This window comes from Osmerus eperlanus, chromosome 1 (assembly GCF_963692335.1).
Source record: "Osmerus eperlanus chromosome 1, fOsmEpe2.1, whole genome shotgun sequence".
In the NCBI taxonomy this organism is placed as follows: domain Eukaryota; kingdom Metazoa; phylum Chordata; class Actinopteri; order Osmeriformes; family Osmeridae; genus Osmerus; species Osmerus eperlanus.
In genome coordinates this window covers 19,600,952-19,624,661 of record NC_085018.1, presented here as the reverse complement: position 1 = coordinate 19,624,661, position 23,710 = coordinate 19,600,952, and the positions used below count along the sequence as shown (strand labels likewise).

The 23,710-nt window shown below is 48.1% G+C and overlaps 2 protein-coding genes across 4 annotated transcripts; both read left to right on the top strand.

Annotated features, from left to right (window-relative positions):
* The first annotated feature begins 345 nt into the window (after positions 1-345).
* On the top strand, positions 346-11,608 carry LOC134025456 (sortilin-like). 2 transcript variants are annotated; one of them, XM_062468506.1, is made up of 21 exons: positions 346-714; positions 4,526-4,588; positions 4,720-4,793; positions 4,898-5,000; positions 5,404-5,565; positions 5,668-5,741; positions 6,284-6,333; positions 6,467-6,594; positions 6,709-6,853; positions 6,949-7,104; positions 7,202-7,314; positions 7,504-7,606; positions 7,693-7,861; positions 8,071-8,255; positions 8,362-8,551; positions 8,749-8,865; positions 9,073-9,181; positions 9,288-9,400; positions 10,305-10,431; positions 10,588-10,604; positions 10,730-11,608. In XM_062468506.1, exons 1-20 carry the CDS (start codon positions 370-372, stop codon positions 10,600-10,602), a joined length of 2,541 nt encoding a protein of 846 aa, XP_062324490.1. In that variant the 5' UTR covers positions 346-369; the 3' UTR covers positions 10,603-10,604; positions 10,730-11,608. The 2 variants fall into 2 exon arrangements, with proteins under 2 accessions (XP_062324490.1, XP_062324482.1); XM_062468498.1 differs by having other exon boundaries at positions 10,588-11,608.
* Positions 11,609-11,974: 366 nt separating this feature from the next.
* Positions 11,975-18,275, top strand: mdm4 (MDM4 regulator of p53). 2 transcript variants are annotated; one of them, XM_062468518.1, is made up of 11 exons: positions 11,975-12,207; positions 12,852-12,942; positions 13,034-13,108; positions 13,302-13,435; positions 13,572-13,621; positions 14,167-14,231; positions 15,264-15,363; positions 15,533-15,693; positions 15,904-16,089; positions 16,200-16,268; positions 16,408-18,275. In XM_062468518.1, exons 2-11 carry the CDS (start codon positions 12,868-12,870, stop codon positions 16,966-16,968), a joined length of 1,476 nt encoding a protein of 491 aa, XP_062324502.1. In that variant the 5' UTR covers positions 11,975-12,207; positions 12,852-12,867; the 3' UTR covers positions 16,969-18,275. The 2 variants fall into 2 exon arrangements, with proteins under 2 accessions (XP_062324502.1, XP_062324508.1); XM_062468524.1 differs by having other exon boundaries at positions 11,978-12,207; positions 15,919-16,089.
* The last annotated feature ends 5,435 nt before the right edge of the window (positions 18,276-23,710 follow it).

The window sequence follows — 23,710 nt, the reverse complement described above, 5'->3', positions numbered from 1 at the left end:
GCTTGTCTGTTTTCTTTTCCCACTGCCCCTCCCACATACTCCCAACCAGACATACTGTACTTTTTGCTTTGTTTATCGTGAAATTACATTACAATTATATACTCAACAAATTGAACCTTAATGTGTATCTGTTGTCAGTACATGTTCCTTTATGTACGATTTCTGACGAAAACCAACTTAGCTGTATTGGTTTGCCACCAGAGGGCAGGACAGTACCGTAGAGTAGGCTGCAACTTGTCGCAATATATAACCTTGTTTGTGAGAGACCAATCGAAATGCGTATCATCTAAGTCTTAGCCAATCATCTGTCAAGGTGGACATGCAGTTTTAAAATTATGTCCATTGCCCACTTCTATTTTGCATGTGACGATGATTAGCGGCATGTGTACAATACAAAACATCAAGTGGCTAGCTAGCTACACGATAGAGTCAAAGTTTAATATTGTATTTAACTTCAAACTTTTAAAAATGATCCTGCTACATTGTATTATTTATGTATTCTTGTTTCCTTGTGCACTTAGTAAGAATGTGCACGGACCCAACTTTGGCTACGGAATGTTTGAGAAGACTCAGAGACCGAGAGATGATCACAGTATCCGTGTGGGAGCATATTTTGATCATTTTGTGGTCAAGAAACGAAGCGTCGAACTCGACATAAAGACATGCAAACCACTCCCGGGATTTGAGGCCACGCTAAAGAATAACACACATTCCGTAAGTTTCTAAACTATGCAGTCCAGGAACTATCCTGGATATTGCCTCTTCACCCTACGGTCAAACGAACCGTAGGCTCTTTCGTCATGTGTTCCACCAAGAAAGAACAAGTTTTGAACGTCTGCTCAGCATGTGGCAGCATCTACACATTCCGTAGGGCCTTTCTATCGGCGTTTTCAGTCATGCAAAGTCCAAGTGCTGTCAAAACGTTTGTCGTATTATTATGTTGTAAGATGAACGTGTTGAACTCATCTGACTAACTTACTTGACTAACTACACTACCGTTGGCCTGCGGTGAGGCTTGGTGTTGGAAGAACGTTGTGATGTGTAATATGGACAGAGCCATCGAAGAGTCAGGTGATTCAGGTCAAATTCAGCTCCGTCAGCTGTTATCAGATGATGCTAATGTTGTTAAACACTACAAGACGTGGCAGTACACGTTTTATAGGTGCTGCTCAGTCAAAACCAGAGGCATTGTTAAATGCGTTGTTATGGATGGTTGAGAGGAACCTTTCACACCAACTGGCTCGGTCATCCTATCTCCTATCCTGTGTAGTTGTCGACAAAGGAAACAAGCCGCCTTATTTTGGCAGTTATATCACCTTCTCCAGTTCTCCCTAGACTGTGCTCCCTTGTAAACATTCCCTGCATGTTTCGTCTGGACAAGTACTACTCTCGAGTCTGGAGGGACTGCACACGAGCACAAAGGGCAGCAGTGGATCACTAAAGATCATAAGGTCTCTCCTCTGATATATGAAATTCTAGATGTGTGTTTACCTCTAAAGTCTCAGACTGGAGTAACAGACAGATGAAAACATTACAAGCAGACACGGCAATAGTAAGTCCCAACTGTACTGTTGACATGTTTTGTTGCTGTTTTATTTTGCGTTGGTCAATTTGCTTCTTGTGTTTTAATGTGCAACAACTGAGTCAGTCTGGCTTGGCCTTCTTCCCTCCTCTCTTCCTTCTCTCCTCCCTCCTTCCTTCCCTCTGGCCAGAATGTACAGAGAAAACACGTTCTGTTCTCTGTGTGAAGCTTAGCTGGGAAGCAGCCAGCAGCAGCAGAGAACCAAGACAAGCAGCAGAATGATGTTCCACATGGTGTTTCTGTGAACAAGGAAAATAGGAGAGACAGAGAAACAGAAATGTAAAGAGATAAAAGTTTTATTGTGTCAAGATATCCAGCCCATCCAAATGATCCCGTCATATTATTACCACAAACGGTGGTGCCTCTGTCTCAATAATGAAGCACCAGATCCTGTTTTGCTGCCCTAGTCCCCGAGCCATAGCCCGCCAGCCCTAGCCCCACGCCAGCCCTAGCCCCACGCCAGCCCTAGCCCCACGCCAGCCCTAGCCCCATGCCAGCCCCATGCCAGCCCTAGCCCCATGCCAGTCCTAGCCCAGCCCTAGCCCCATGCCAGCCCCATGCCAGCCCTAGCCCCATGCCAGTCCTAGCCCAGCCCTAGCCCCATGCCAGCCCCTGACATCTATCCTAAGCCTTCTACCCAGCTTCACCTCTACCGTCCGAGCCTGTATGTTTGGCCTCCTTCTCTGAAGTTGTATTAGTGTAAATATTGACGTAGCAGTCAGTTTAATACCCAGAGACCTGTGGAAGAAGGCTGTACTGTGGTAGCCTGTAACCTCTGAACCACACTGCTCTACTGTGTGTGTGTGTGCAGGAAAAGAGGGGAGGCTGCTTGCCTTGAGTGTTCCTGGATCCTGGTACGTCACTTTTGGTGTTGATGTTGTTTAGAAATCTGGCATTATCAGTGATGTGGTGGGTGAAGAGAGGAAACCATCTCAGATAGTTGTGATGCATCCCTGATCCTTGTTAACCAGCTGATGTAACCATGTCATCTGGTCGGTGACGTCTCATCCTGTCTGGCAGACACTAGCTTACCTCTGTTGCCTGTTCCTCTCCTTTTTTCCACTTCCTTCTTTCTTTACCTTTCCGCTTAATGGTAGGAGAACACAGAACTCACTGAGACAGCCTCTCCTCTCTCCTATCCTTCCCTCTTCCTCCCCCTCTGTCTTCTTCTGGGCTGACTTGTCCCTCGGTGAACTACTGTTGTGTTTGGGTTCCAAACCCAGGGCAGGATATCAGCTGTACAGCAAGCGGGCCTTCCGTCAGGGGCTTAGACCAACATGGGAAAAACGGTCTAGATTGAACCCAGGTGTGCAAGCAGTCTCCTTACTCTCCAACACTTCATCATCATAGTCATCTTTCAGCACAAATGGTAGACCATAAAGTCAAGTACAGCTTGATGTGATGGGGATGTGATGGGGGGATGGGGATGTGATGGGGGGATGGGGATGTGATGGGGGGATGGGGATGTGATGGGGGGATGGGGATGTGATGGGGGGATGGGGATGTGATGGGGGGATGGGGATGTGATGGGAGGATGGGGATGTGATGGGGGGATGGGGATGTGATGGGGGATGGGGATGTGATGGGGATGTGATGGGGATGTGATGGGGATGTGATGGGGGGATGGGGATTTGATGGGGGGATGGACAGAGGGGAAGGATGAGCAGTAGAGGGTAAGAGTGATTAAGGATTCTTGTGAAGGGGGGATGGAAACTTGTGTTCACTCTTGGAAGATGCAGGCTACTTTCCCCTGGTCTATTTACCAGTACTTTCCACCAAGCGTCCTGCCTCCTGTAGCTTTTATGGCCCTGCGTGCACACACACACACACACACACACACACTGTCTCTAGGGCCTATCCTACCTAGTAAACAACAACGAATCCCCCTATCTCTCTCTCTTTCTCTCCCTCTCTCTCTCTATTCCTTTGGGGCTAATCTCCCTCCACACACATTTTGTCTGCATCTGTGGACTAGACCAAGGGGCCCCTCACGAAGACCTTTGGTCTCAGTATTGTGTGTGTATGCAAGTGTGTGTGTGTGTGTGTGTGCGTGCCCCCCCCCCCCCCCCTCAGGACACCAGTTCCTCTCTTGTTCTTGGGCCCCTCCACTTGTCAGCCAGGCAGGAATGTAGGTCACACACAGCACTATCCAAATGGTGCCCTGTAGACTGGAGACTGTTGATCCAGTCCTTCCACACTCTTGGCCTCGGAGTGTGTTCTGTGTGTGTTGTCCAAATCAGACCACACACATGGGTTGATCACATGACAGAGAGGTGTAGTGTTGTTTTGTGCGTACGCACGTGTTAACCATGTGGAACCTGTGATTCCACTTTAGCAGAAACATTTGATACAACACAATTTGATTTAATTCTAATTATCCCGAAGGAAATGTAAGTATTCAGGTAACCCCCCTTGCACCGTCATAATGTTGCAGGTCTGCTAAAAGGGGTATGTTTACTTTCTGAAGCTACTGTGTATGTTATAGAAGAGAAATATCAGATGCAAGTAGGCTTCAAACTGTCATAGTGGCAAATAATGTGCATACAACTTGTGTAAACCAGTGCAAATTGTTGAGATAGAAAAGCAAGTATACCATAATGAGCTGGTAAGGAGGGAACAGTCACTAGACCAGCGGCCTGCTCCGGTCTGGTCTGGGTGGCTAGCGTCCATGTCGCTCATGCTGCCTCCACAGCACAGTAGTAGAACACTGCAGCAAGATGAAGGTTTTGAGCCCCTGGAGGAAGAACAGTCCCTTCCTGTAGGGGGCGCTGGTGTTCAGGGCCGGTTAGTTGTTGAGAAGTGGACTCAGGTGCTTGTACGTCTAGAAACAGTTACTACAACCGTCACACATCTCTCAGTCACAACTGTGTGTAGCTCATGTAGTGACATCATGACCACATGAGCATTCTTGCTAACCCCTCATGTTTATCTGTCTCCCTGCAGTTCACCTTCAATGTAAGGAGCATGGGCTCAGTGTCTCTGGCCTGGGTTGGAGATGGCACTGGGGTGAGTCACAGAGATGGTGTGTGTGTGATGGACTGAGTAGGAGATGGCACTAGCGTGTGTGCGCCCATGCCTTGTCACCCAGGTGCACCCCCACATGTCTGATGCAGCCTAACACCCCCGTCTCCTCTCAGGTGCTGCTGGCCTTGACCACGTTCCAGGTGCCCATGTTCATGCTGCGCTTCGGCCAGTCCACCCTCTACAGGAGGTAGGAGCCCAACACCCTCTGCCTGCTCGCTAGGCCTTCATCTCCTTCCAGGGTTCTCACTGTTTAAACATGATCCTGACCCCGCTTGTGCCCCTGTCTGCCAGCGAGGACTATGGGAAAACCTTCAAGGATGTTACTCACCTGATCAACCACACGTTCGTCCAGACAGAGTTTGGAATCGCCATCAGCCCAGACCACTCCGGCAAGGTCAGCACCACAGAGACTACTACTTTTTATTAGCCAGAGTCAAATGGCAAACAAGCTGAAATCTTCATATATTAACACCAAAATAGTATTAGCCTATTCAATCAGTGAAATATGTATCATATATGTTTTGGATAGATTGAGCATGTTTGTGAGTCTTATCTTACAGGGGTTTGTGAACAATGGGCAAACTATATAGCCATCCCACCTCTGCAACACTGTGATCAGTAGTGATGTCCTGTGATGAGCACTACCACCTCTGCAACACTGTGATCAGTAGTGATGTCCTGTGATGAGCACTACCACCTCTGCAACACTGTGATCAGTAGTGATGTCCTGTGATGAGCACTACCACCTCTGCAACACTGTGATCAGTAGTGATGTCCTGTGATCTCCTCTCCATCAGGTGATTCTGACAGGTGACCTGTCGCAGAAGGGCGGCTCGCGGCTGTTCCGCTCGCAGGACTTTGGCCGGAGCTTTGTCCCGTCCGACCTCCCCTTTGAGCCCCTCATCCAGATGCTGTACAACCCTGGAGACTGCAGCGTGCTTCTGACCCTCAGCATCAAGGTAGGGTCCTCAGCATGACCCCTGAACCCTAGCCTGCTGTCTTCCCTATCCGCTGGCTTTGAGTGGGACCTCTTCTCACCGTGCCCTCTCTTCTCTCTCTAGATGGACTCGTGGCTGTCTGAGGACTTTGGTGCCACCTGGAGGAAGATACATGACAGTGTGTGTCTCGTCAGATGGTGCGGAAAAGACTGTGTGTGTGCGTGTGTGCGTGCGTGTGCATCCACGCTTGCTCTGTTTGAATTTCTCAGCTTGTTATTTCAGCTGTGTTTCTCAGCCAGTTTTGACCACATGTTCGACGTCTCCGTTGAGCTGCAGGGTTCAGATGAGGACTAAGTGTCAGGCTGTGGTTGTTACTGCTCGCACATCACACTGCATTGTGGGATATGTGGCTTTGATTGAGGCTCAAACTCTTAAGAGAAAATCCCTTTGGGCTCCTCTGGGAATGGTGAGTCAGCAGAATATTCATCAAAATGATGGAAATGTGATGAAAAGCTCAGTGTGTTTGGCAGACTGCTGGTGGATGAGGGTCTGGAGGGCTGTACGGCTGGGCTGGAGGAGGACATGGCAGCCACTGTTGAGAGCGATGTTAGGAAGGAACCTCTCCGGATATGTTCCAGCCCTTTTCCAGACAGAAAAGTGGTCTAGATTTGAGCTGGGTCATCACCCCAACCCGTCTGTTCAGTTGGAAACCTCAATCTCTCTTTTTCTCTTGGGACAGGGGCCCTAAGAACACCCTCTACTTCACCACAAACCCCAATGGATCCTGCAGTGAGTGATTACAGCTACTGCAGCCTAATTCCCACAGTACCACCAACACAGAACGGATTCACAATGGAGGATATTTAGTCTTTCTCTCCGTTTCTCTCTGTCTCTTCCTTTCTGCCCCCCTCCCTCGATGTAGGCGATAGGGGAATGTTGGAGTTAAAGAGGACTGTGGACTACGGTAGAAGTTTCCGGACCATCGCCACCAAAGTCTACTCTTTTGTATTAGGAGGACGATTCATCTTTGCGTCCATCATGACTGGAACGGTGTGTGTGTTAGCCATGGCCTAATACACATCTCCATCCCCTGTCAGGATTGTCTTAGTGTGTTGTGTGGCGTCTGGTAGTGTAAAGTGTATTGTGTGTGTGTGTGTGTCCCAGGGCACCGAGCGTATGATCCACGTGTCTGTGAGCGGAGGAGAGGACTGGAACATGGCCCAGCTCCCCACTGTGGGTCACGAGCAGTTCTACTCCATCCTGGCTGCCAACAACGACATGGTCTTCATGCACGTGGACGACCCTGGAGGTCAGAGGTCACACGGCAAAACCAACCCCGATGAAGACCAGCCTGACTGATGTGTGTACATGAGGTGTACCAGCTGTGTGCTGCTGTGTTGACAGACACTGGCGTGGGCACCATCTATGTGTCGGACGACCGAGGCGTGCTGTACTCCAGGTCTCTGAAGCGCCACCTCTACACCACCACAGGGGGCGACACTGACTTCACCAACATCACCTCGCTCCGGGGGGTCTACATGAGCAGCGTGCTCACAGAGGGTGGGTCGACACCTGCACACGCACGCACACACACACACACACACACACACACACACACACAGTCCCTAAAGGTTCTTGATACCCCTACCCCCTGTAGGAGGCTCAGTAGAGACGGTGGTGACCTTTAACCAGGGAGGAGAGTGGCAGCCTCTGCATCACCCACGAAACAGCCGCTGTGACACGGACACCTCCACCAACCGGCCCAGCAGGGTGAGACACTCTCACAAACACACACACACACACACACACACACACAGAGCCACACCTGGCCCAGCAGGGTGAGACACACACACACAGAGCCACACCCGGCCCAGCAGGGTGAGACATACACACACACACACACACACAGAGCCACACTGTGGCGTTTAACAGTAAACATGTATGCTCCTGTTGGTACAGTGCAGACTGCACATCCACGCCTCCTACAGCACCACCATGAAGATGAACGTTCCCATGCTGCCCCTGTCCCAGCCCAGCGCTGTAGGCATCATCCTGGCTCACGGTAACACACACACACACACACACTCGTACACATCTTCAGCTCCCCATCCTTCTGTTTCATCCACAACGCTCCCTGTCTGCCTCCAGGTAGCGTTGGAGACCCAGCCTCTGTGTTGGCCCCTGACGTGTATGTGTCTGACGACGGGGGCTACACCTGGCTGGAGGCCCTCAGGGGCCCCCACCAGTACGCCATCCTGGACTCTGGGGGGTTGCTGGTGGCTGTGGAGCACACCCAGTCACCGCTCCATCAGATCAAGTAGGGGGGGGGGGGGCGATGTGGGCGCTCAGAAAGGAGAATATATTCTTATCAATTATTACCTCAAGATTGACTACAGCGGTTACATGGTACAAATGATGGAATGATGCTGGTGTCATGGTCTTTGTCTGACGTGACACCTCTGACTGTGTGTCCAGTCCTGTTCTACCTCTCTGACCCTCTTCCTGGTCTTCTCCTCACCCGTGCAGGTTTTCCACAGACGAGGGCCAGTGCTGGCGTGTGTACAACTTCACCAGCGAGCCCCTGCACTTCAGCGGCATGGACTCTGAGCCTGGGGCACGCTCCATGAACATCAGCCTCTGGGGCTTCAGGGACCGGCCTGGGAACTGGGTGGTCGTCACCATCGACTTCCGACAGCTCCTCAACAGAGACTGTGAGTGTGTGTGTGTGTTTGGTCATGTTGTGTGATGCTGTTAACAGTAACGCTTCAGCGAGTGTGTCTGCGTTTGTCCCCATGCCATGTGTCTCTCTCCCTACAGGTGGAGAGGGCGACTACGTGCAGTGGCTGGCCCACTCCTCTGACCTCAGCGACCCCAGCGACGGCTGCCTGCTGGGATATAAGGAACACTTCCTGCGCCTGAGGAAGGACTCCATCTGCTGGAACGGGAGGGATTACATTATCGGCACCCAGGCCGCCCCCTGCTCCTGCACGCTGGATGACTACCACTGGTGCGCTCTCCTAAACCTTCCCCATTTGCTACCCTTAATCACTCCTTCATGTTTCTGAGTTACGGTTCCCCCTTCTTTCTCTGCCCTCTTCTCCCCTCTCCAACCCCAGGCCTTGATTTGCCATTCCTCTTTCTGTGTATGAGCTACACGCAGTGTTCATCCCATAGTTCTCTCTCTCTTTCCTGCACCTGCTACAGTGATTTTGGGTACTACCGCTCAGAGAACAGCTCAGAGTGTGTGAGGCAGGCGGATCTGAAGGGCCTTGACCTGGAGTTCTGTCTGAATGGGACCACAGAACAACTGCAGACCAGCGGGTACGAGTCTCTCTCTGTCCACACATCCACCCCTCTCTCTCTCTCTGTCCACACATCCACCCCTCTCTCTCTCTGTCCACACATCCACCCCTCTCTCTCTCTGTTCAACTACTATTACTGCTACCTTTTCATCTAATAAACAATTTATCCCCTCACAAACAAAAACATATGTTTCTCTCTACAACTCACACTCCCTCCCTTTCAAAGGTACCGGAAGATTCCAGGGGACCGGTGTGAGGCCGGGATCAAGCCGGAGAGGAAGGAGATTGACCTGAGAGAAGTCTGCGTTAGCAGTGCCCTCCTTCCCAAGCCTTTGGTCAGCATCAGCAGTGCTAAATGCATCACTGTCAGACTTAAGGGGATGGAGATGGCTCTAATACTCTCTGTCTCTCTGTCTCTGTCTCTCTCTCTCTCTCTCTCAGGCTGAAGACAACTCTTTAAATCCTGCTCCAGTAGTGGTGATTGTCATGTTGTTTCTGCTCCTGAGTGCTGCTGCAGGTGTTTTGCTAGTGAAGAAGTATGTCTGTGGAGGAAGGTATGGTTATCCCTCCACCCACCTCCACACTAACACACCCACCTCCACACTAACACACGCACCACCCACCTTCACACTAACACACCCACCTCCACGCTAACACACGCACCACCCACCTCCACACTAACACACACACACCCACCTCCACACTAACACACACCTCCACACTAACACACCCACCTCCACACTAACACACACCCACACTAACACACGGACCACCCACCTCCACACTAACACACACACACCCACCTCCACACTAACACACACCCACACTAACACACGGACCACCCACCTCCACACTAACACACACACACCCACCTCCACACTAACACACACCCACACTAACACACGGACCACCCACCTCCACACTAACACACACACCACCTCCACACTAACACACACACCCACCTCCACACTAACACACACACGCACCCACCTCCACACTAACACACACACCCACCTCCACACTAACACACACCCACCCACCTCCACACTAACACACCCACCTACACACTAACACACACACACACCCACCTCCACACTAACACACACACCACCTCCACACTAACACACACACCCACCTCCACACTAACACACACACGCACCCACCTCCACACTAACACACACACCCACCTCCACACTAACACACACCCACCCACCTCCACACTAACACACACACCCACCTCCACACTAACACACACACGCACCCACCTCCACACTAACACACACACCCACCTCCACACTAACACACACCCACCCACCTCCACACTAACACACACACCCACCTACACACTAACACACACACGCACCCACCTCCACACTAACACACACACCCACCTCCACACTAACACACACGTTCATTACCCATCTTTCTCCCATCTCCAATGTGGCCCTCTCGTCCCAGGTTCCTGGTACATAGGTACTCTGTACTGCGGCAGCATGTTGAGGCCAATGGGATTGAGGGAGTGGATGATCTGGACACAAACAGCATGGAGACAGGCAAAACACATTACCACGATGACTCAGACGAGGTACTTTGCGTTGATACACAATAGTTTAGTGTATGTTAGTGTTAGTCGGAAATTAAACAGCTGGCAAATAACGAGCTACTACTATAGCCCTATAGTGGAAAACTGAAGGATATGTAACATATTTAACTCTGAAATTGTTGTTGTGTTCTGTTCTAGGATCTCTTGGCTTGAAGGTGGACTGAAAACTTCACACTTCCAACACTATATTTTAGAAGCCTGTCCAAGACTCCTCTTGCTATGTCTAAAACATTGCCTTTCTTTTTGTGTGTCTGTCAACTAATGTTACTGCTGCCCCCAGTGTCTTCACCTCTCAGCGCCCCCATGTGGCTGGAGAATCCAACAACATCTTTTGATGTTCCTCTCCAATTTCAAGTGAAATAGAGGAAGAGATGTGGGTTGGTGGAAAGGACAGACTGAGACCTATGATGTCTCTAAAGTGCTGGACAACAAATAAGCGAGACACAAATGCAGGGACTGGGACCTGACTGGATCAGGCAGAAGATAAGAAAATAGCTGATATGTTCATATTTTATCTGAGAAAGATGCAGACTGTGGTCCATGGAATTTGTAGCATATTGAACTCAGTGAAGATGTAAACAATCACACTAACTATACAACAGTTCTTATCAATATTGAGAATAGCTAGTGTTCTCCTTGCTTGTTCCGTAGGAGTGGGAAACTTGAATTATGCCACCAAAGCACTTTCATTGTTCAGTATTGTAGACAGGGCAGGTGGAAGGGATAGTAAGTATAGTGTTCAACAGATGAAGGAATGTACTAACTAGTGAATTACAATGTACCATAACTACAGGTCTCTACTTGAACTGTGTAGTGCCTCATAATAATACATCGCAAATGTCTGACTTTGACGGCCAAAACGGATGTCCAGCTGATAGTAATTGTTGACTGCCAAAAACGGATATCAAGCTGATATTAATTTGTTGTCAACTTTTCATATCAATGGTAATTGTGAAATATGCAGGACCTAAATTGTGCTTTGTCTAGCAGTAGAGGCAACATTGTATAGCCTGGATACCGACTAGCACCAGGGCCCGTACCCCAGTGAATAAGCTGTTTGGTTCTTGGATGAACAATAACCAAGGAGGTATTATGACTAATGATGTTGACTGTGTCATCTTCATTAAATCCAACAAGTTATGTTGTCAGTTTTAATTCATGAGTGAACATGGTTTAGTTTTTTTTATAGAAGAAATGTTTAAATACCAAACTAAGACAATAATCCTGCAAAACAAAATTTCTTGATTGCACTGTTAGTAACGTGGTTCTTTGGAGACATCCTTTTGCCCTAAATGTAGAACCATGTTTTTTTAGTGTTCATTTTACTGAACAACTGTTTAAATAACAAGACTGGGCATTACCGCATCCAAATGCAACTTTGTGAATGCTTATCTTGAATAAAATAGGCCTACTGGTAATTGTTACATTTACCATGTTAACATATCAATATTCATGTTGCAACTAAGCATAAGAAAATGGTTCCTGATACATTGTTGTAGTGGCCACATGGACGTCAGACATTCTTGTGCTCTTTTTGCCGGAAGTTGTGTTCACTTGGACCTATGTGTTGAATTTGAATCACGGAAACTGCTTCCGCTACGTTAGCTAATGCTAGTGTGTACATTCATGGCTAACTAGGAACCCTCCTTTTGCACACATTAGCTAAACAGGTGCATTTTAGGTATGAATGACACGGGCTGCAACAATGTAGCCACCTTTCCAATGATGCACAACTAACGGTAACGCCGAGACATTGAGGTAAGATTTGCCGTCACGGCAGTGTTGCCTATATCTTTTCAAATAGTAGCCACTAGCTCTAGCTACTATTTGAAAAGATGGCACGCATCAGGTGGTTACCTGATGCGTGCCACCTGCCACTAATTTGGGTACTTTGGCCAGCTATCTGTAAACTATCATCCCCTCAAACGTTAGTGCAGACAAGCATTGAGGTGGCGTCGTTTAGAATTGGAAGATAACGGCAGATATGTCGTGGCTAAACTTGCTTAGAAGCTATCTTGCTACTACTAAGCTATCTAGAGAGCTAGCTAACTAGCACAGGAGGATAGCCTTATAATAGACAATTTCAGAGAAGGGAACAGTGTGGTGCCAACACTGCTGTGCACATTGTCAGTCGAACGTTGTTAGTGAGCAAGTGTGTAGCCAGCAACGTTTAACTTTGTTAAAACTTAGTCTGTAAATCATTGAACCGTGGTCTACTGCCAGCGTTGGTTATCACTGCTTGGACCAAATATTAGCCATTATGTCGAATCTTTACTGAACGGCTAGGCTATTTCCACATGCAGCTGAAGCAACTATTAACTAGCAGAGTGAAATGATTTACCTTGTCTCTTACCTCAAGTTTCTATCATAATAATAGCAATTATTAAAAACGATTCTTTCAGATTTTGTCTGCTGACTATGAACTCGTTATCTTCACACCCGCAAGCAGCAACTAGCTCATCATGCAGGGTACTGCCTGGGGAGGGCAGCCAGGTGAGATAGAAAATGAAACCTTGAGTAACTTCATCAAACCCCTTGCTTTTCCAGTGATTTAATGTTTGTCTGTGGGTGTTGTGTGCGGTAGGTGCAGCCCAAAGCTCCTCTTCTGCAGATTTTGCGTGTGGCGGGAGCTCAGGAAGAGGTTTTCACCCTCAAGGAGGTAAGTTTAGAGCTAACGAGTGTTGTTATCATTACGAGTAACAACGGAGTAGCTCATCACATGGAATCGTGTATTTGGTGTTGACAAGGACTGTCTCCATTAGCAGTGAGATGTAGACAGTAGTACATCACCTGATGGTTGTGACTTGCATCATCCATGCAAGTCCTGTGGCTCATGGTGAATGTGTGTTTAGGTCATGCACCACCTGGGTCAGTACATCATGGGAAAGCAGCTGTATGACAAACAAAGACAGCACATAGTCCACTGTCAGGACGACCCTCTGGGAGAGCTGCTGGAGGTGGAGAGCTTCTCTGTTAAAAACCCCAGGTGAGGAAAGCAGCAACATTGCACACGGGCCAACACTTTCCTCATCCACATACGCACAATGCTGTTTTGCACATGCACACTTGCTTAAGCAATGGAAGGATGTACATCTTTTTAAAGTTATTTTCTTGTGTTACAGTCCAGTCTACGAGATGCTGAAGAAGTACTTAGTTGTGCTGAATTGTTCTGGTAAGTGATTTTTGGTGTTCTAAGTGTATTTATCAATTGTGACTGACTGAGAACAATTCAATTGCTTGGGGCTCTATACATGACATGGTTGTGGGGGTGCAGTCAACTTTTCAAGAGTAGTCATTGTGCTAGCATTGTGATCATTATCAGTGTCAAATGTATTCACACTTGTTATTTTCTTTCATTTTATGTATGATGAATAATAAAAAAACAAAACAGTTATGATGTATTTAGAATATAGTGGGCTCTGCACATTGTCTTTTGTGATTGTTGACTTGAAGCTGTACATTCTTACTTAAACATCTCTCCATGTTTGTCACTTAAGTCTTAAGAATGTTTTTGTTGGAGGAGGCAAATGTAAGTGTTTTTGTGAGAATGTGCGTGTGTGTTGCAGAGAGAGAGGTACAGAGTCTGTGTGCATGGTGCCTCCCTAGTCCTTACCCACACACTTCTTTTACAAAGTCCCTAAAAAAACTAGTCAGCGTGAGAGTGTCCCTGTTAAAGGGTGTGTGTATGTATGTTACTGTGTCTCATTTGAAACGCAGACGCTGCAGAGAGTCATTCTGTGGGCCGTGAGTGTGTTGAGGGCGGAGTGGAGGATCGCGGTCAGGTAAAGCTGAAGCATGGTGCTCAGGAGAAACAGAGCCTCGTTTCCCACCTACCTCACCACACACAACATGCCACACAAACCCCCAGCACCACACAACCGCCAGCCAATGAAGAGTCCAGAAAAATAGTTTATATTGAGCCGTCGGTTCAGCTGCTGCACTAAAATCCTGTTGTCCTGCATTGACACATTTTCGACTCTGGTTGTGGATCTGCGTGGCTTGTGTGTTGTGAGGGGAGGGCGGGGCAGCTGTCTCCGGTAGTGACATACCTGTACAGAGTGGCACCGTCTCTGTACAACCCCATCCCTGGTCTGGTCTACTGTGGTAGTGGTGTCTGGGCTGACCCCCCCAGTGCCTCTCCAGTGGATGGGGGGCAGAGTCCCTGTCTCTGTCTGTCTCAGAGTTCTCTTCTCTGCTCCGGGCTGGGGGGAACACAGCTCCTGATCAAGTCACAGGGCCCAGCAACGACCCGCCCTCACCCCACCTGTCCCTTCCCCGCCTCCCCCGACAGACCTACAGCCATTTACCTCCAGCACCCCCACCTTGCTGGGCTATCCACACACCTCCTCTGGCCCCTCTACTCCCACCCACTATTTTCCCCTTAGAATTGTGTCAGAAATGCATGCACTGCTTAATCTCTAATGTCTGCTTGCGTGTGTGATCTAGATTAGTGTCTGCAGTGGATTCTCTGTATTAATACCTGTCTGATTAGGCCTGTGTCAATCTACCTAAATCTTCTGCTCTCAAAATACATGTCAGTGTTCTTGGGTTGAATGTGTGTGTTTGCCTCTGGCTCTTTCTTACCCCTCTGTCTTTTTTTGTTGCCCCTCACTCCCCCAGCCCCCCCTCCCAAGTACCTCTTCCCCTACCCCACTTCCCTTACCCAACGGCCCTTCCCCTCGCTGCCCACCCTGTGAGGGGACCCCCCCTCCCCAAGCGAGGCTATGCTGACAGGGAGCTGTGGTTCCGCCCTTTACCTAGCTCCTGCTCTGTGGTCTGATTGGCTCTCCACTCCTCTCTTCCTACCTGTGCAGGTGTGTGGGGGTGTGGCCAAGGCAGGTGTGGGTGCGGTCAGTGACCGTCCACTCCCCCTGCAGACCCCTTCTCAGAGACGACCTCGCGAGCCTGATGAAGGTAAACCGGTTTTACCAAGGTCCTCCTTGGCCTGGCCCTGTGGCCTGCTTCAACACACACACAGGACACATGCTTTTGAAGTAGTATTAAGTAGCTGAACTGGCTTTAGTGTTAAAGCTGTAATACAAGATGGGTGAGGATTGGGCTCTAATCCCTGGTCCCTCTCCAGACTCGCTGGATGGCCTGCCAAGGTCAGCCTGCAAGCGGCCCAAGCTGGATGTCACCCTGGATGAGTGGGACCTTTCAGGCCTGCCCTGGTGGTTCCTGGGTAATCTCCGCAGTAACTACAGCCGCAGAAGCAACGGATCTACCGACATCCACACTAACCAAGTAAGGACAAATGAACACTTTCAAAGTACCACACAGTATCTCTTGTCTCTAGTTGTGGTCAGAGTTGAACTGGAAGTGGGCACTAGACTGAGGGTGGAACAGTCACAGATACTGATCACATCAGCCGTCTGAGGGCTCGCTGGGATGACATCAGACATCGTAACTGAGGGCTCACAGTGATGACATCAGACGTGCTGACTGAGAACTCAGCTGTCTGTGACTCAGGAGGAGGACACGGCCATCGTGTCTGACACCACGGACGACCTGTGGTTCCTGACGGAGGGCGAGAGTGAACAGGTGAGCGTGGAGATGAAGGAGGAGGGGAGCGCAGGAGAGGGGGAGTTCCCAGCTGACGAGGAAGAGGCTGGCGGAAAAGAGGAGAAGGCTGATAAGGAGGTAGGAAGGACTGAGGGCTAGGGCACGGCTCACCGCCATCTAGAATGTCCTGACTGAAAGGTTGGATGTTGGGAAGCAGTGCGAGGTGGTGAACTTTCTGGTGTGTTCAGATGCACGAGGAGCCTGATGAGGATTCCCAGTGTCTGAGTGATGATACAGATACAGAGATCTCCATACAGGTATGTCCATGATCCGTCCCATCTGCCTTTTCAAAAGTCTTTTTGCAAAATCCCTTTTTATTTTATTTTTATATCACGTCACATGACAAGGCTCTCACAAGGCCGCAGCTGTAATGTGAGTTCTCTGTCTGTTCCTCAGGATGCGTGGCAGTGTTCAGAGTGTAAGAAGTTCAACTCTCCTCTCCAGCGCTACTGTGTACGCTGCTGGGCCCTGCGAAGGAACTGGTACAAGGATGTCCCTCGATTGGCCCATTCCCTCTCTGTCCCCGACATCCCAGCATGCAGCGCTCTCAGCCAGCATGACGAGGAGGAGGACAGCGACACGGGCGTCGACGTGCCCGACTGTGTCAGGGCCGTGTCCGACCCGGTCATCCTGCCCTCCCACTCCACCGCCGAGCGCCCTCTGCCCCCCGGGGGGGGCGGGAAAGGCAAAGGACCCCGGCCACCAGGGGGGACCAGGGAGGAGCAGCTCTCGGAGAGTCAGGAAAGCCTGGGGATGGAGGTGGAGGCTAGGCCCGAGGCCTTGCTGGAGCCCTGTAAGCTGTGTCGAGTGCGGCCGCGGAACGGCAATATCATCCACGGCCGCACGGCTCACCTGCTCACATGCTTCCCCTGTGCCAGGAGGCTGCACAAGTTCCAGGCCCCCTGCCCTGGCTGTGGACAGATCATACAGAAGGTCATCAAGATCTTCATCCTGTGAGACGTGCATGCACACACACACACACACACAAGCAGACACAAGCATGTACAGATGCATACATACAAATACACACACATCATCTTTTTGTTTAGAAAAATGCCAAGCAGCACTATACAAACAAAACACTGCAATGTCTGATGGTCTTCTTGCCAAATGTTTAGAAGGAATACCTTTAAAAAAAAAAAAAAAAAAAAAAAACTTAAATATGAATACATTTTTTCATATTTGCCAATATGTTTGGTTTTCTAATTTGCCTAGTCAGGCTGTCTACCATTGGTCAGTAGTGAGAGCTTCTCCAATGGGTTAATGTTTGTACCGGTTAGCCTGATTCCATTTAATTATGTATTTATTTTTATTTATGGTTTTTATTTTACTTATGCATGTGGTCAATACTCAATGAACAGCGCTATAGGGGCCGATGTTCTGGCTGTAGAAACACTGCACTTGGGCACCAGTAAATTCCAGACTTGTTCTGGTTTACTGCCTACTAGCTTGGACCTGTTGTCAAGAGAAAAGACAAGTCACATGTTCTGATGACTTGAGATCCAAGTTGCCAGCTTGTTTTGTGTTTGCAAAAATGTGTCCCCTCTTACTAGAGTATGGTCACTGAACTATGAAGGGGACTATTGTCAGCACATGTATGGAGGTTTGAAAGCGTTACACTGCCAAATGTAATGAATACAATGATTGTTTTTTGTTTTGCTATTGAAATGCTTTTTTAAGGTGAACTTTTGCATCCACCTAAATCCAAGGCAATTTATTTTAGTTATATGCTATTCCATAATTTGTTTGGTGGCACTTAGACCTATCTAGCTAGATATCCTTTGTTTAAGGGTTAAGTTATTGAATGATGCAATGCTGTTGCTGCTTTGCTTCACCTCAGTAACATAATTGTGTGTGTGTGTATATATATACATATACAAAGAAGTTTCAGTCTTCAAATGATTTCTTCAGAGCTCTATATCGCCTGTCCTCTCCTGTGTGGTACTGCTCCTCTGACATGTTCCTGTCTCTGCCACGGTGTGGTGCTGCATAGAGGCTTACATGCCTGTGTTCTCAAGATGTTCAGTATTAAACCTTATATACTTAATAGCATAACTCAACTGCAAATGAAAGCTCTGAGAAATGAAAAACTGCCCGTAACTTCCCCAGACCCCTGCCGTGGGGTCAGAAGAAACATTCACCAACGGTCTGAAGTCTGGTGCTCCACATGTGCCAGAATGCTTCTCAAAATCTGTTATATCTGCTTATGATGTAAAGCCTTATCCTATATGTAACTGACTTATGAATAAAGTAATTGATAACCATTCAAATATTTGTGGATATTTATTCCCTGCATTAATGTACTAATATGGCTATTATCACTTAGATCCAGCCAGTTGACGTCCAGGATCTGCTGGTGCAGAGGAGTGTGGAGACTAAAGAATAAGTCATTGTATGACAGCCCAGCTGTCCTGGGTCCTCTCTCTCTCTCGCATGACAGCACTGACTCTGTGCACCTGCCTCTCTCTCTCTCCTGAATGTTCATTGATGAAATGCTTCTACTTTTTAAACTGGTTGAAATGTGTAGAACTTTGTAGTTAACAGCATCACCCTCTTTAATATATGAGATACTGTATGCTGTGTCACCAGTAGCACAGACTAAATCGCTAGCTGGTGGAAAGCAAGCTACACTGGTTCCAGAGGAGCGTTAACTATGTCTGACGTTGGGAATGGGTTGGACTTGTATGTGGAATGCTGGTTTGGTCTTGGTATGGCAGTAGGCCAGGCTTGGAGGGTCTAGCTCCATGCTAGAAGAGAAGAGCAGATCACCACAGTGACATGGCAGTTCTAGAATGGCATGGAGGGAGTGGAAGGGGATCCACATGTTACCACGGCTACAGCACATTCATCCCAACATCCCAGAATAACCTTAACACATACCCCACTCATCCCCTATGCAATACTTCCGAAGGGGAAAATTGTTGGGAAGTGAGACATAGTTATACATAGTTCCAATACTTGTGAAGATTCTGGCCTTGGGAGTCATCCACAACAAGTTTTGTCACATGTATTCCAACTCAAAGTACAGGGACCAGTACAGTACTAAGTCAGACCAGTACCCTTAGCAAAGTTATGTGAAATGCCATCTTTTGTCTCACAGAACAGATGAAATGGTCTCAGGTCTGACTTCCACCACCTTTGGAAGGAGGATCAGAGTGACTTGTGTTCAAACTGTATGTCCCTGTCTTAGTAGTAGTGTGCTAAAGAGAGTGCTACAGGGTTTTATGATGTCAGGGTATGTTACAGGAAGACTATTATCTGTCTGGTATCTGTGTCACTCTCGCTGTCCCTCTGTCTGTTTAACCTCCTCATCGCTCCTCTGGTTTTGTGTCTGTGTGGCTCTAACAGTAGATGTGTAACTGGCAGGTCTGCTCTCACTACTCACAATCACACCCACACACACACTCGCATGCTCTCTGTTGTCTAAGGCTACTTGGTGTCTCCAGAAACCATGGCGCTAAATCAGTCTGAGTGCTGACATGGGAGAAGGTCACTGGAGCCGGAGACCAACACAAAGGAGGGACAGAAATGGAGATTCTGAAAGACCAGTGATATCAGGACTTCAGATATCAGGAACAGTGATAATGGCTGGATCCTCTTTGTCCTGGCAGGAAGTGAGATGTGGAAGATCAGAGCCAGGGCCATGTGACCGCTAACCATCCATTGACCCTCTACTCGCTCAGCCCAAGGACACAAACACACATTGGCAATACAATACAAAAAGCCAGTTCATAAGAGCTGGTTCATGTGCAGAATGTTTCCTAGTCTCCTCCCCAGATTCACCACTATGGTCAACAGGACTAACACAACAATATTAAATACAATTAATAAAATATTAATTTGTAAGGTACTTTATGAAACTGTAAGGTGTTGCTTCAGATCATCTTTTGTTTATTTAACTTTAATCTGTTTTTCATTGGAGAGGGAAGGAGATTAAGAATGAAGGAATACTGATTCTGTGAAATGTAGAGTATATGAGCAAAAGTGAGTGGCTCAGGATCTGGAAAGAACACGCATCCCTGATTATTTGTTAAACGCTTATGTTTAGTATGTGACTTTGTTTACAGTCTGAGGTATAGAGGTGGTATGTGGTGTTTGGTAGTACAGTTGTGTGTCGTGTGAGTTTTAGTGTGTGTAACTAGCAGTGTGTAGGATGCCAGGCTAGGGCAGGGCAGTGGAAGACTCCAAGGCTCAGTCCATTCCTGTGATTTAACGTGACACCACTTGCACTAAATCTGTGACAGCTGCGTATGCGCATGCCGTCCATTCTGTTTGTTGTAGGGGATTACACCCCGATAAAAGCCCCAGTGAGGAGCAGCGTGGCTGGGCCCGCACAACTACTGTTTCCCCCCGACTTAGAAGGCTTTTCCTGGGCCTCCAGAGTGCTGTGAAAACACAGGTGGGGAAACTTCTTTGTATAAAGGGATGAATGGGAGTATTCTAATGACTATGACCAGGCTGTTGAGGGGCCCTGCCACCTTGGGACATCGCTCCACAAAGTGACTGTGGCTCATGCTGTATGTACAGTACACAACCATGATCAGGGAGAAGCTGTCACATTTTATTTGAAATACTTTGCTTGTTTATTCATTTTCAAATGGTGACTAATGGTGAGTAATATTTTGATGTTTCAATTGAACAAGTAGAAGAAGGTTGCCGTTTGAGACATCAGATTAAACATAACCATACAAATGTTGAAGTGAATCTACAGTGCAGTTCACCATTATCACTGCCAGCCATTATCAGAGTGTGTGAGAAGGCTTTTGGTTTGGGAATACGAGTAGTTTATTTTCTTCAAAACAACAGTCAATCGTGTTAATGGACAAGGTGTTGATGCTGAGCAGTCTTGTCAAAGCGAAGGGACAGACAAAGACTGGCCAAAAGGGACCGCTAGTCTCTGAAACGATGGTCACAGACATCTGTGACTGTCACTATGGTGACCCTGCCCTCTCCTGAGGCAGCTCATAATGTTGTTTCTGAGAGTTGAGAGGCAGACCGCCAAAGCAGCACATTCCTGAACTAATGCAGTAACACAGGAGCATTTCTGTAAGAAAACAGACCACCACCTTACCCCTCCTCCACACTGACACACACACACACACAAACACACTTCTGTTTGTATCTCATACAGTAGATACAGAAGGGATCCAGCCTTTCCAAACTCGTAATAGAAAGAATAAACTAAATGCTTTGGTTACTAGAGAAGGAACCTTCAGGAATAGTAATGGACAGTCCATAACCCCCCACCCCTTAACCCCCACCCCCAGCTGTCCTGCAATGTGCTGCTGCTTGTCATTGAGGAAGAGTGGCATACTGTTGGCAATGACAGGGCAACTCCCTTGGTCACACACTTCCACATACAGTACACACACACACACGTGTTGATTTATTGATGTATGTCGAGGTGTTGAAGTACATAGAGGTTTGGATTGTATGAATAGTGAAATAGGTTTGGATGATATAAGGCAATAAAATGTACTTTGACAGCAAATCTAGGTAAGTACAGACACCTGTACATATTTCAGATCATTTACTTTTTTACTTTGCTTTGGATAAAAGCGTCTGCTAAATGAATACATGTAAATGTACTACAAAAGGTTGTGTTCAGTCTGTAGGGCCGAGACTCAACCTGAAGGAACTGGACACAGAGCAGAACGCCATATACAACAACTGTGCTTCAGAAGTAAACACTGTGGCCCCCCTGCTGTGCGCTACCCCAACTGTTCACTTCCAAATGCTGAAAGGGGATTTTACTCTCAACCAGAATGACACTTCGGACACTACCCTGCAACACACACACACACACACACACACACACACACACACACACACACACACACACACACACTCCAGCTCGGTGCTCTAGTTCTGCTGACAATGAGGTTAGGATGACGAGGGGTTATGAGTGACTCTGACAAACTGTTGGACCTCCCCCCTCCTCCTCCCCTTGCGCCCGAGTCCCACACAGGCCTCTTTGTACTCCATCCACCATCAGTGACCATCCATCACAGACTAACCTGACAGCCCCCCCCCCACCACCCTGCACCAAGCTCAGCCATGACACCACCAAGCCCTGTCCAGACCTGTCCCAAACTTCTAATCTCTACCCTTTACCTTCACCTTCTATTTGCTACCTGTTATCCACTGTCTTCCACTGTCTTCCACTGTCTACTGCCCTCTCTCTGCTACCCTCTACCCTCTATCTACTACCCTCTATCTACTGCCCTCTCTCTACTACCCTCTATCTACTGCCCTCGCTCTACTACCCTCTACTCTCTACCCTCTATCTTCTACCCTCTATCTACTGCCCTCGCTCTACTATCCTCTACCCTCTATCTACTGCCCTCTATCTACTGCCCTCTATACTACCCTCTATCTACTGCCCTCGCTCTACTATCCTCTACTCTCTACCCTCTATCTACTACCCTCGCTCTACTACCCTCTATCTACTGCCCTCTATACTACCCTCTATCTACTGCCCTCGCTCTACTATCCTCTACTCTCTACCCTCTATCTACTACCCTCGCTCTACTACCCTCTATCTACTGCCCTCGCTCTACTACCCTCTATCTACTGCCCTCGCTCTACTACCCTCTACTCTCTACTCTCTCTCATCCACATTCTATCTACTACCTACTATTTACTATTTACCACCCTCTACCTCTCTACTACCTTTACCCTCTATCTCTACCTCGACCCTTTACCCAGACCTGCTCTTAGACTGATTCCATTCACTTTGTACTCAACCCTCCACTAAGTTCAACCAGTACCAAAATCTGCCCAGACCTGCCTTTCCCAAGACGTGACACATCAAACCTTGTCCTATAAAGCCATGCCGTGTCGTGTTGATGCCATGTCCTGGGATGTCAGGACCCCCGAGTAAGCCTGTGTGGTTGTTTTGCCGTCTGAGCGGAAGTCTGTCTGAATTAGCCTGTGAGCTATGAGGTGAGACATGTCCTGAGGGGATTAGCGCCTGGCGGCTAGGCTAACACGAGCACTGCCCAGGGTCAGGACAACCAAGGCCATCCCACCGGATGTTAGTCTCTTCAGTGAGACAAAACCAGGCAATGTCAACTCCAGACTATACAGCTGTATCACTGTACAAGCAGACCAGTCCAGTCCTGCCTGGCTGTGAATAGTTTCTGCTATTTCTATGACTCCATTCTAGATGTGGGCAAATGTCTTGACCTGCTTTTCATGATCCAATTCAATTCTACGTTTGATGTTGTTTTCATGTAAAAGCACATGCAAACTATAGATTTCAGATTGAATTTTTTTAATCATAAACCACACCAAACGACACCATTGTGGTAGGACCACTTGTGTCATAGCTCCAGAGTAGTGGTGACAGCTGTGTCCAGACTGGCAGAGGACGTGATGCGCGTGTCACAGAGGAGGACGGGAGTCTGGGATCAGCTCATTAAGGCCCTCATCTTTGATCGTCCACTCAGATCTGAGGGAATCAGACCCATTTCTACGGCAACTAGATCATGTTCCAACCTCTCTGCCAATGACAGACCATGAGCCCCATACACACGCACAAACACACACGCTCACATATACATACACACACACACATACATACACACACACGCGTCCAAAGCCCTGGAGAGCTGGGTCCAACAGAGATGTGAAGTGTAGATGTGCAGCAACAGCTAAACGTCGTGTCAGGTTTCTAGGGGCTCGTGCTAAATTTAAC

What these genes read in the sequence shown, in the direction of transcription:
- LOC134025456 (XM_062468506.1), top strand. Translation starts at nt 370, where the DNA reads ATGATTAGCGGCATGTGTACAATACAAAACATCAAGTGGCTAGCTAGC. An exon ending in GCCCAGACCACTCCGGCAAG is followed by an intron (nt 5,001 to 5,403) that starts GTCAGCACCACA and finishes CCTCTCCATCAG; the next exon opens with GTGATTCTGACAGGTGACCT. An exon ending in AAACCCCAATGGATCCTGCA is followed by an intron (nt 6,334 to 6,466) that starts GTGAGTGATTAC and finishes CCCTCGATGTAG; the next exon opens with GCGATAGGGGAATGTTGGAG.
- mdm4 (XM_062468518.1), top strand. Translation starts at nt 12,868, where the DNA reads ATGAACTCGTTATCTTCACACCCGCAAGCAGCAACTAGCTCATCATGC. An exon ending in TGCCTGGGGAGGGCAGCCAG is followed by an intron (nt 12,943 to 13,033) that starts GTGAGATAGAAA and finishes TGTGTGCGGTAG; the next exon opens with GTGCAGCCCAAAGCTCCTCT. An exon ending in TTCTCTGTTAAAAACCCCAG is followed by an intron (nt 13,436 to 13,571) that starts GTGAGGAAAGCA and finishes CTTGTGTTACAG; the next exon opens with TCCAGTCTACGAGATGCTGA.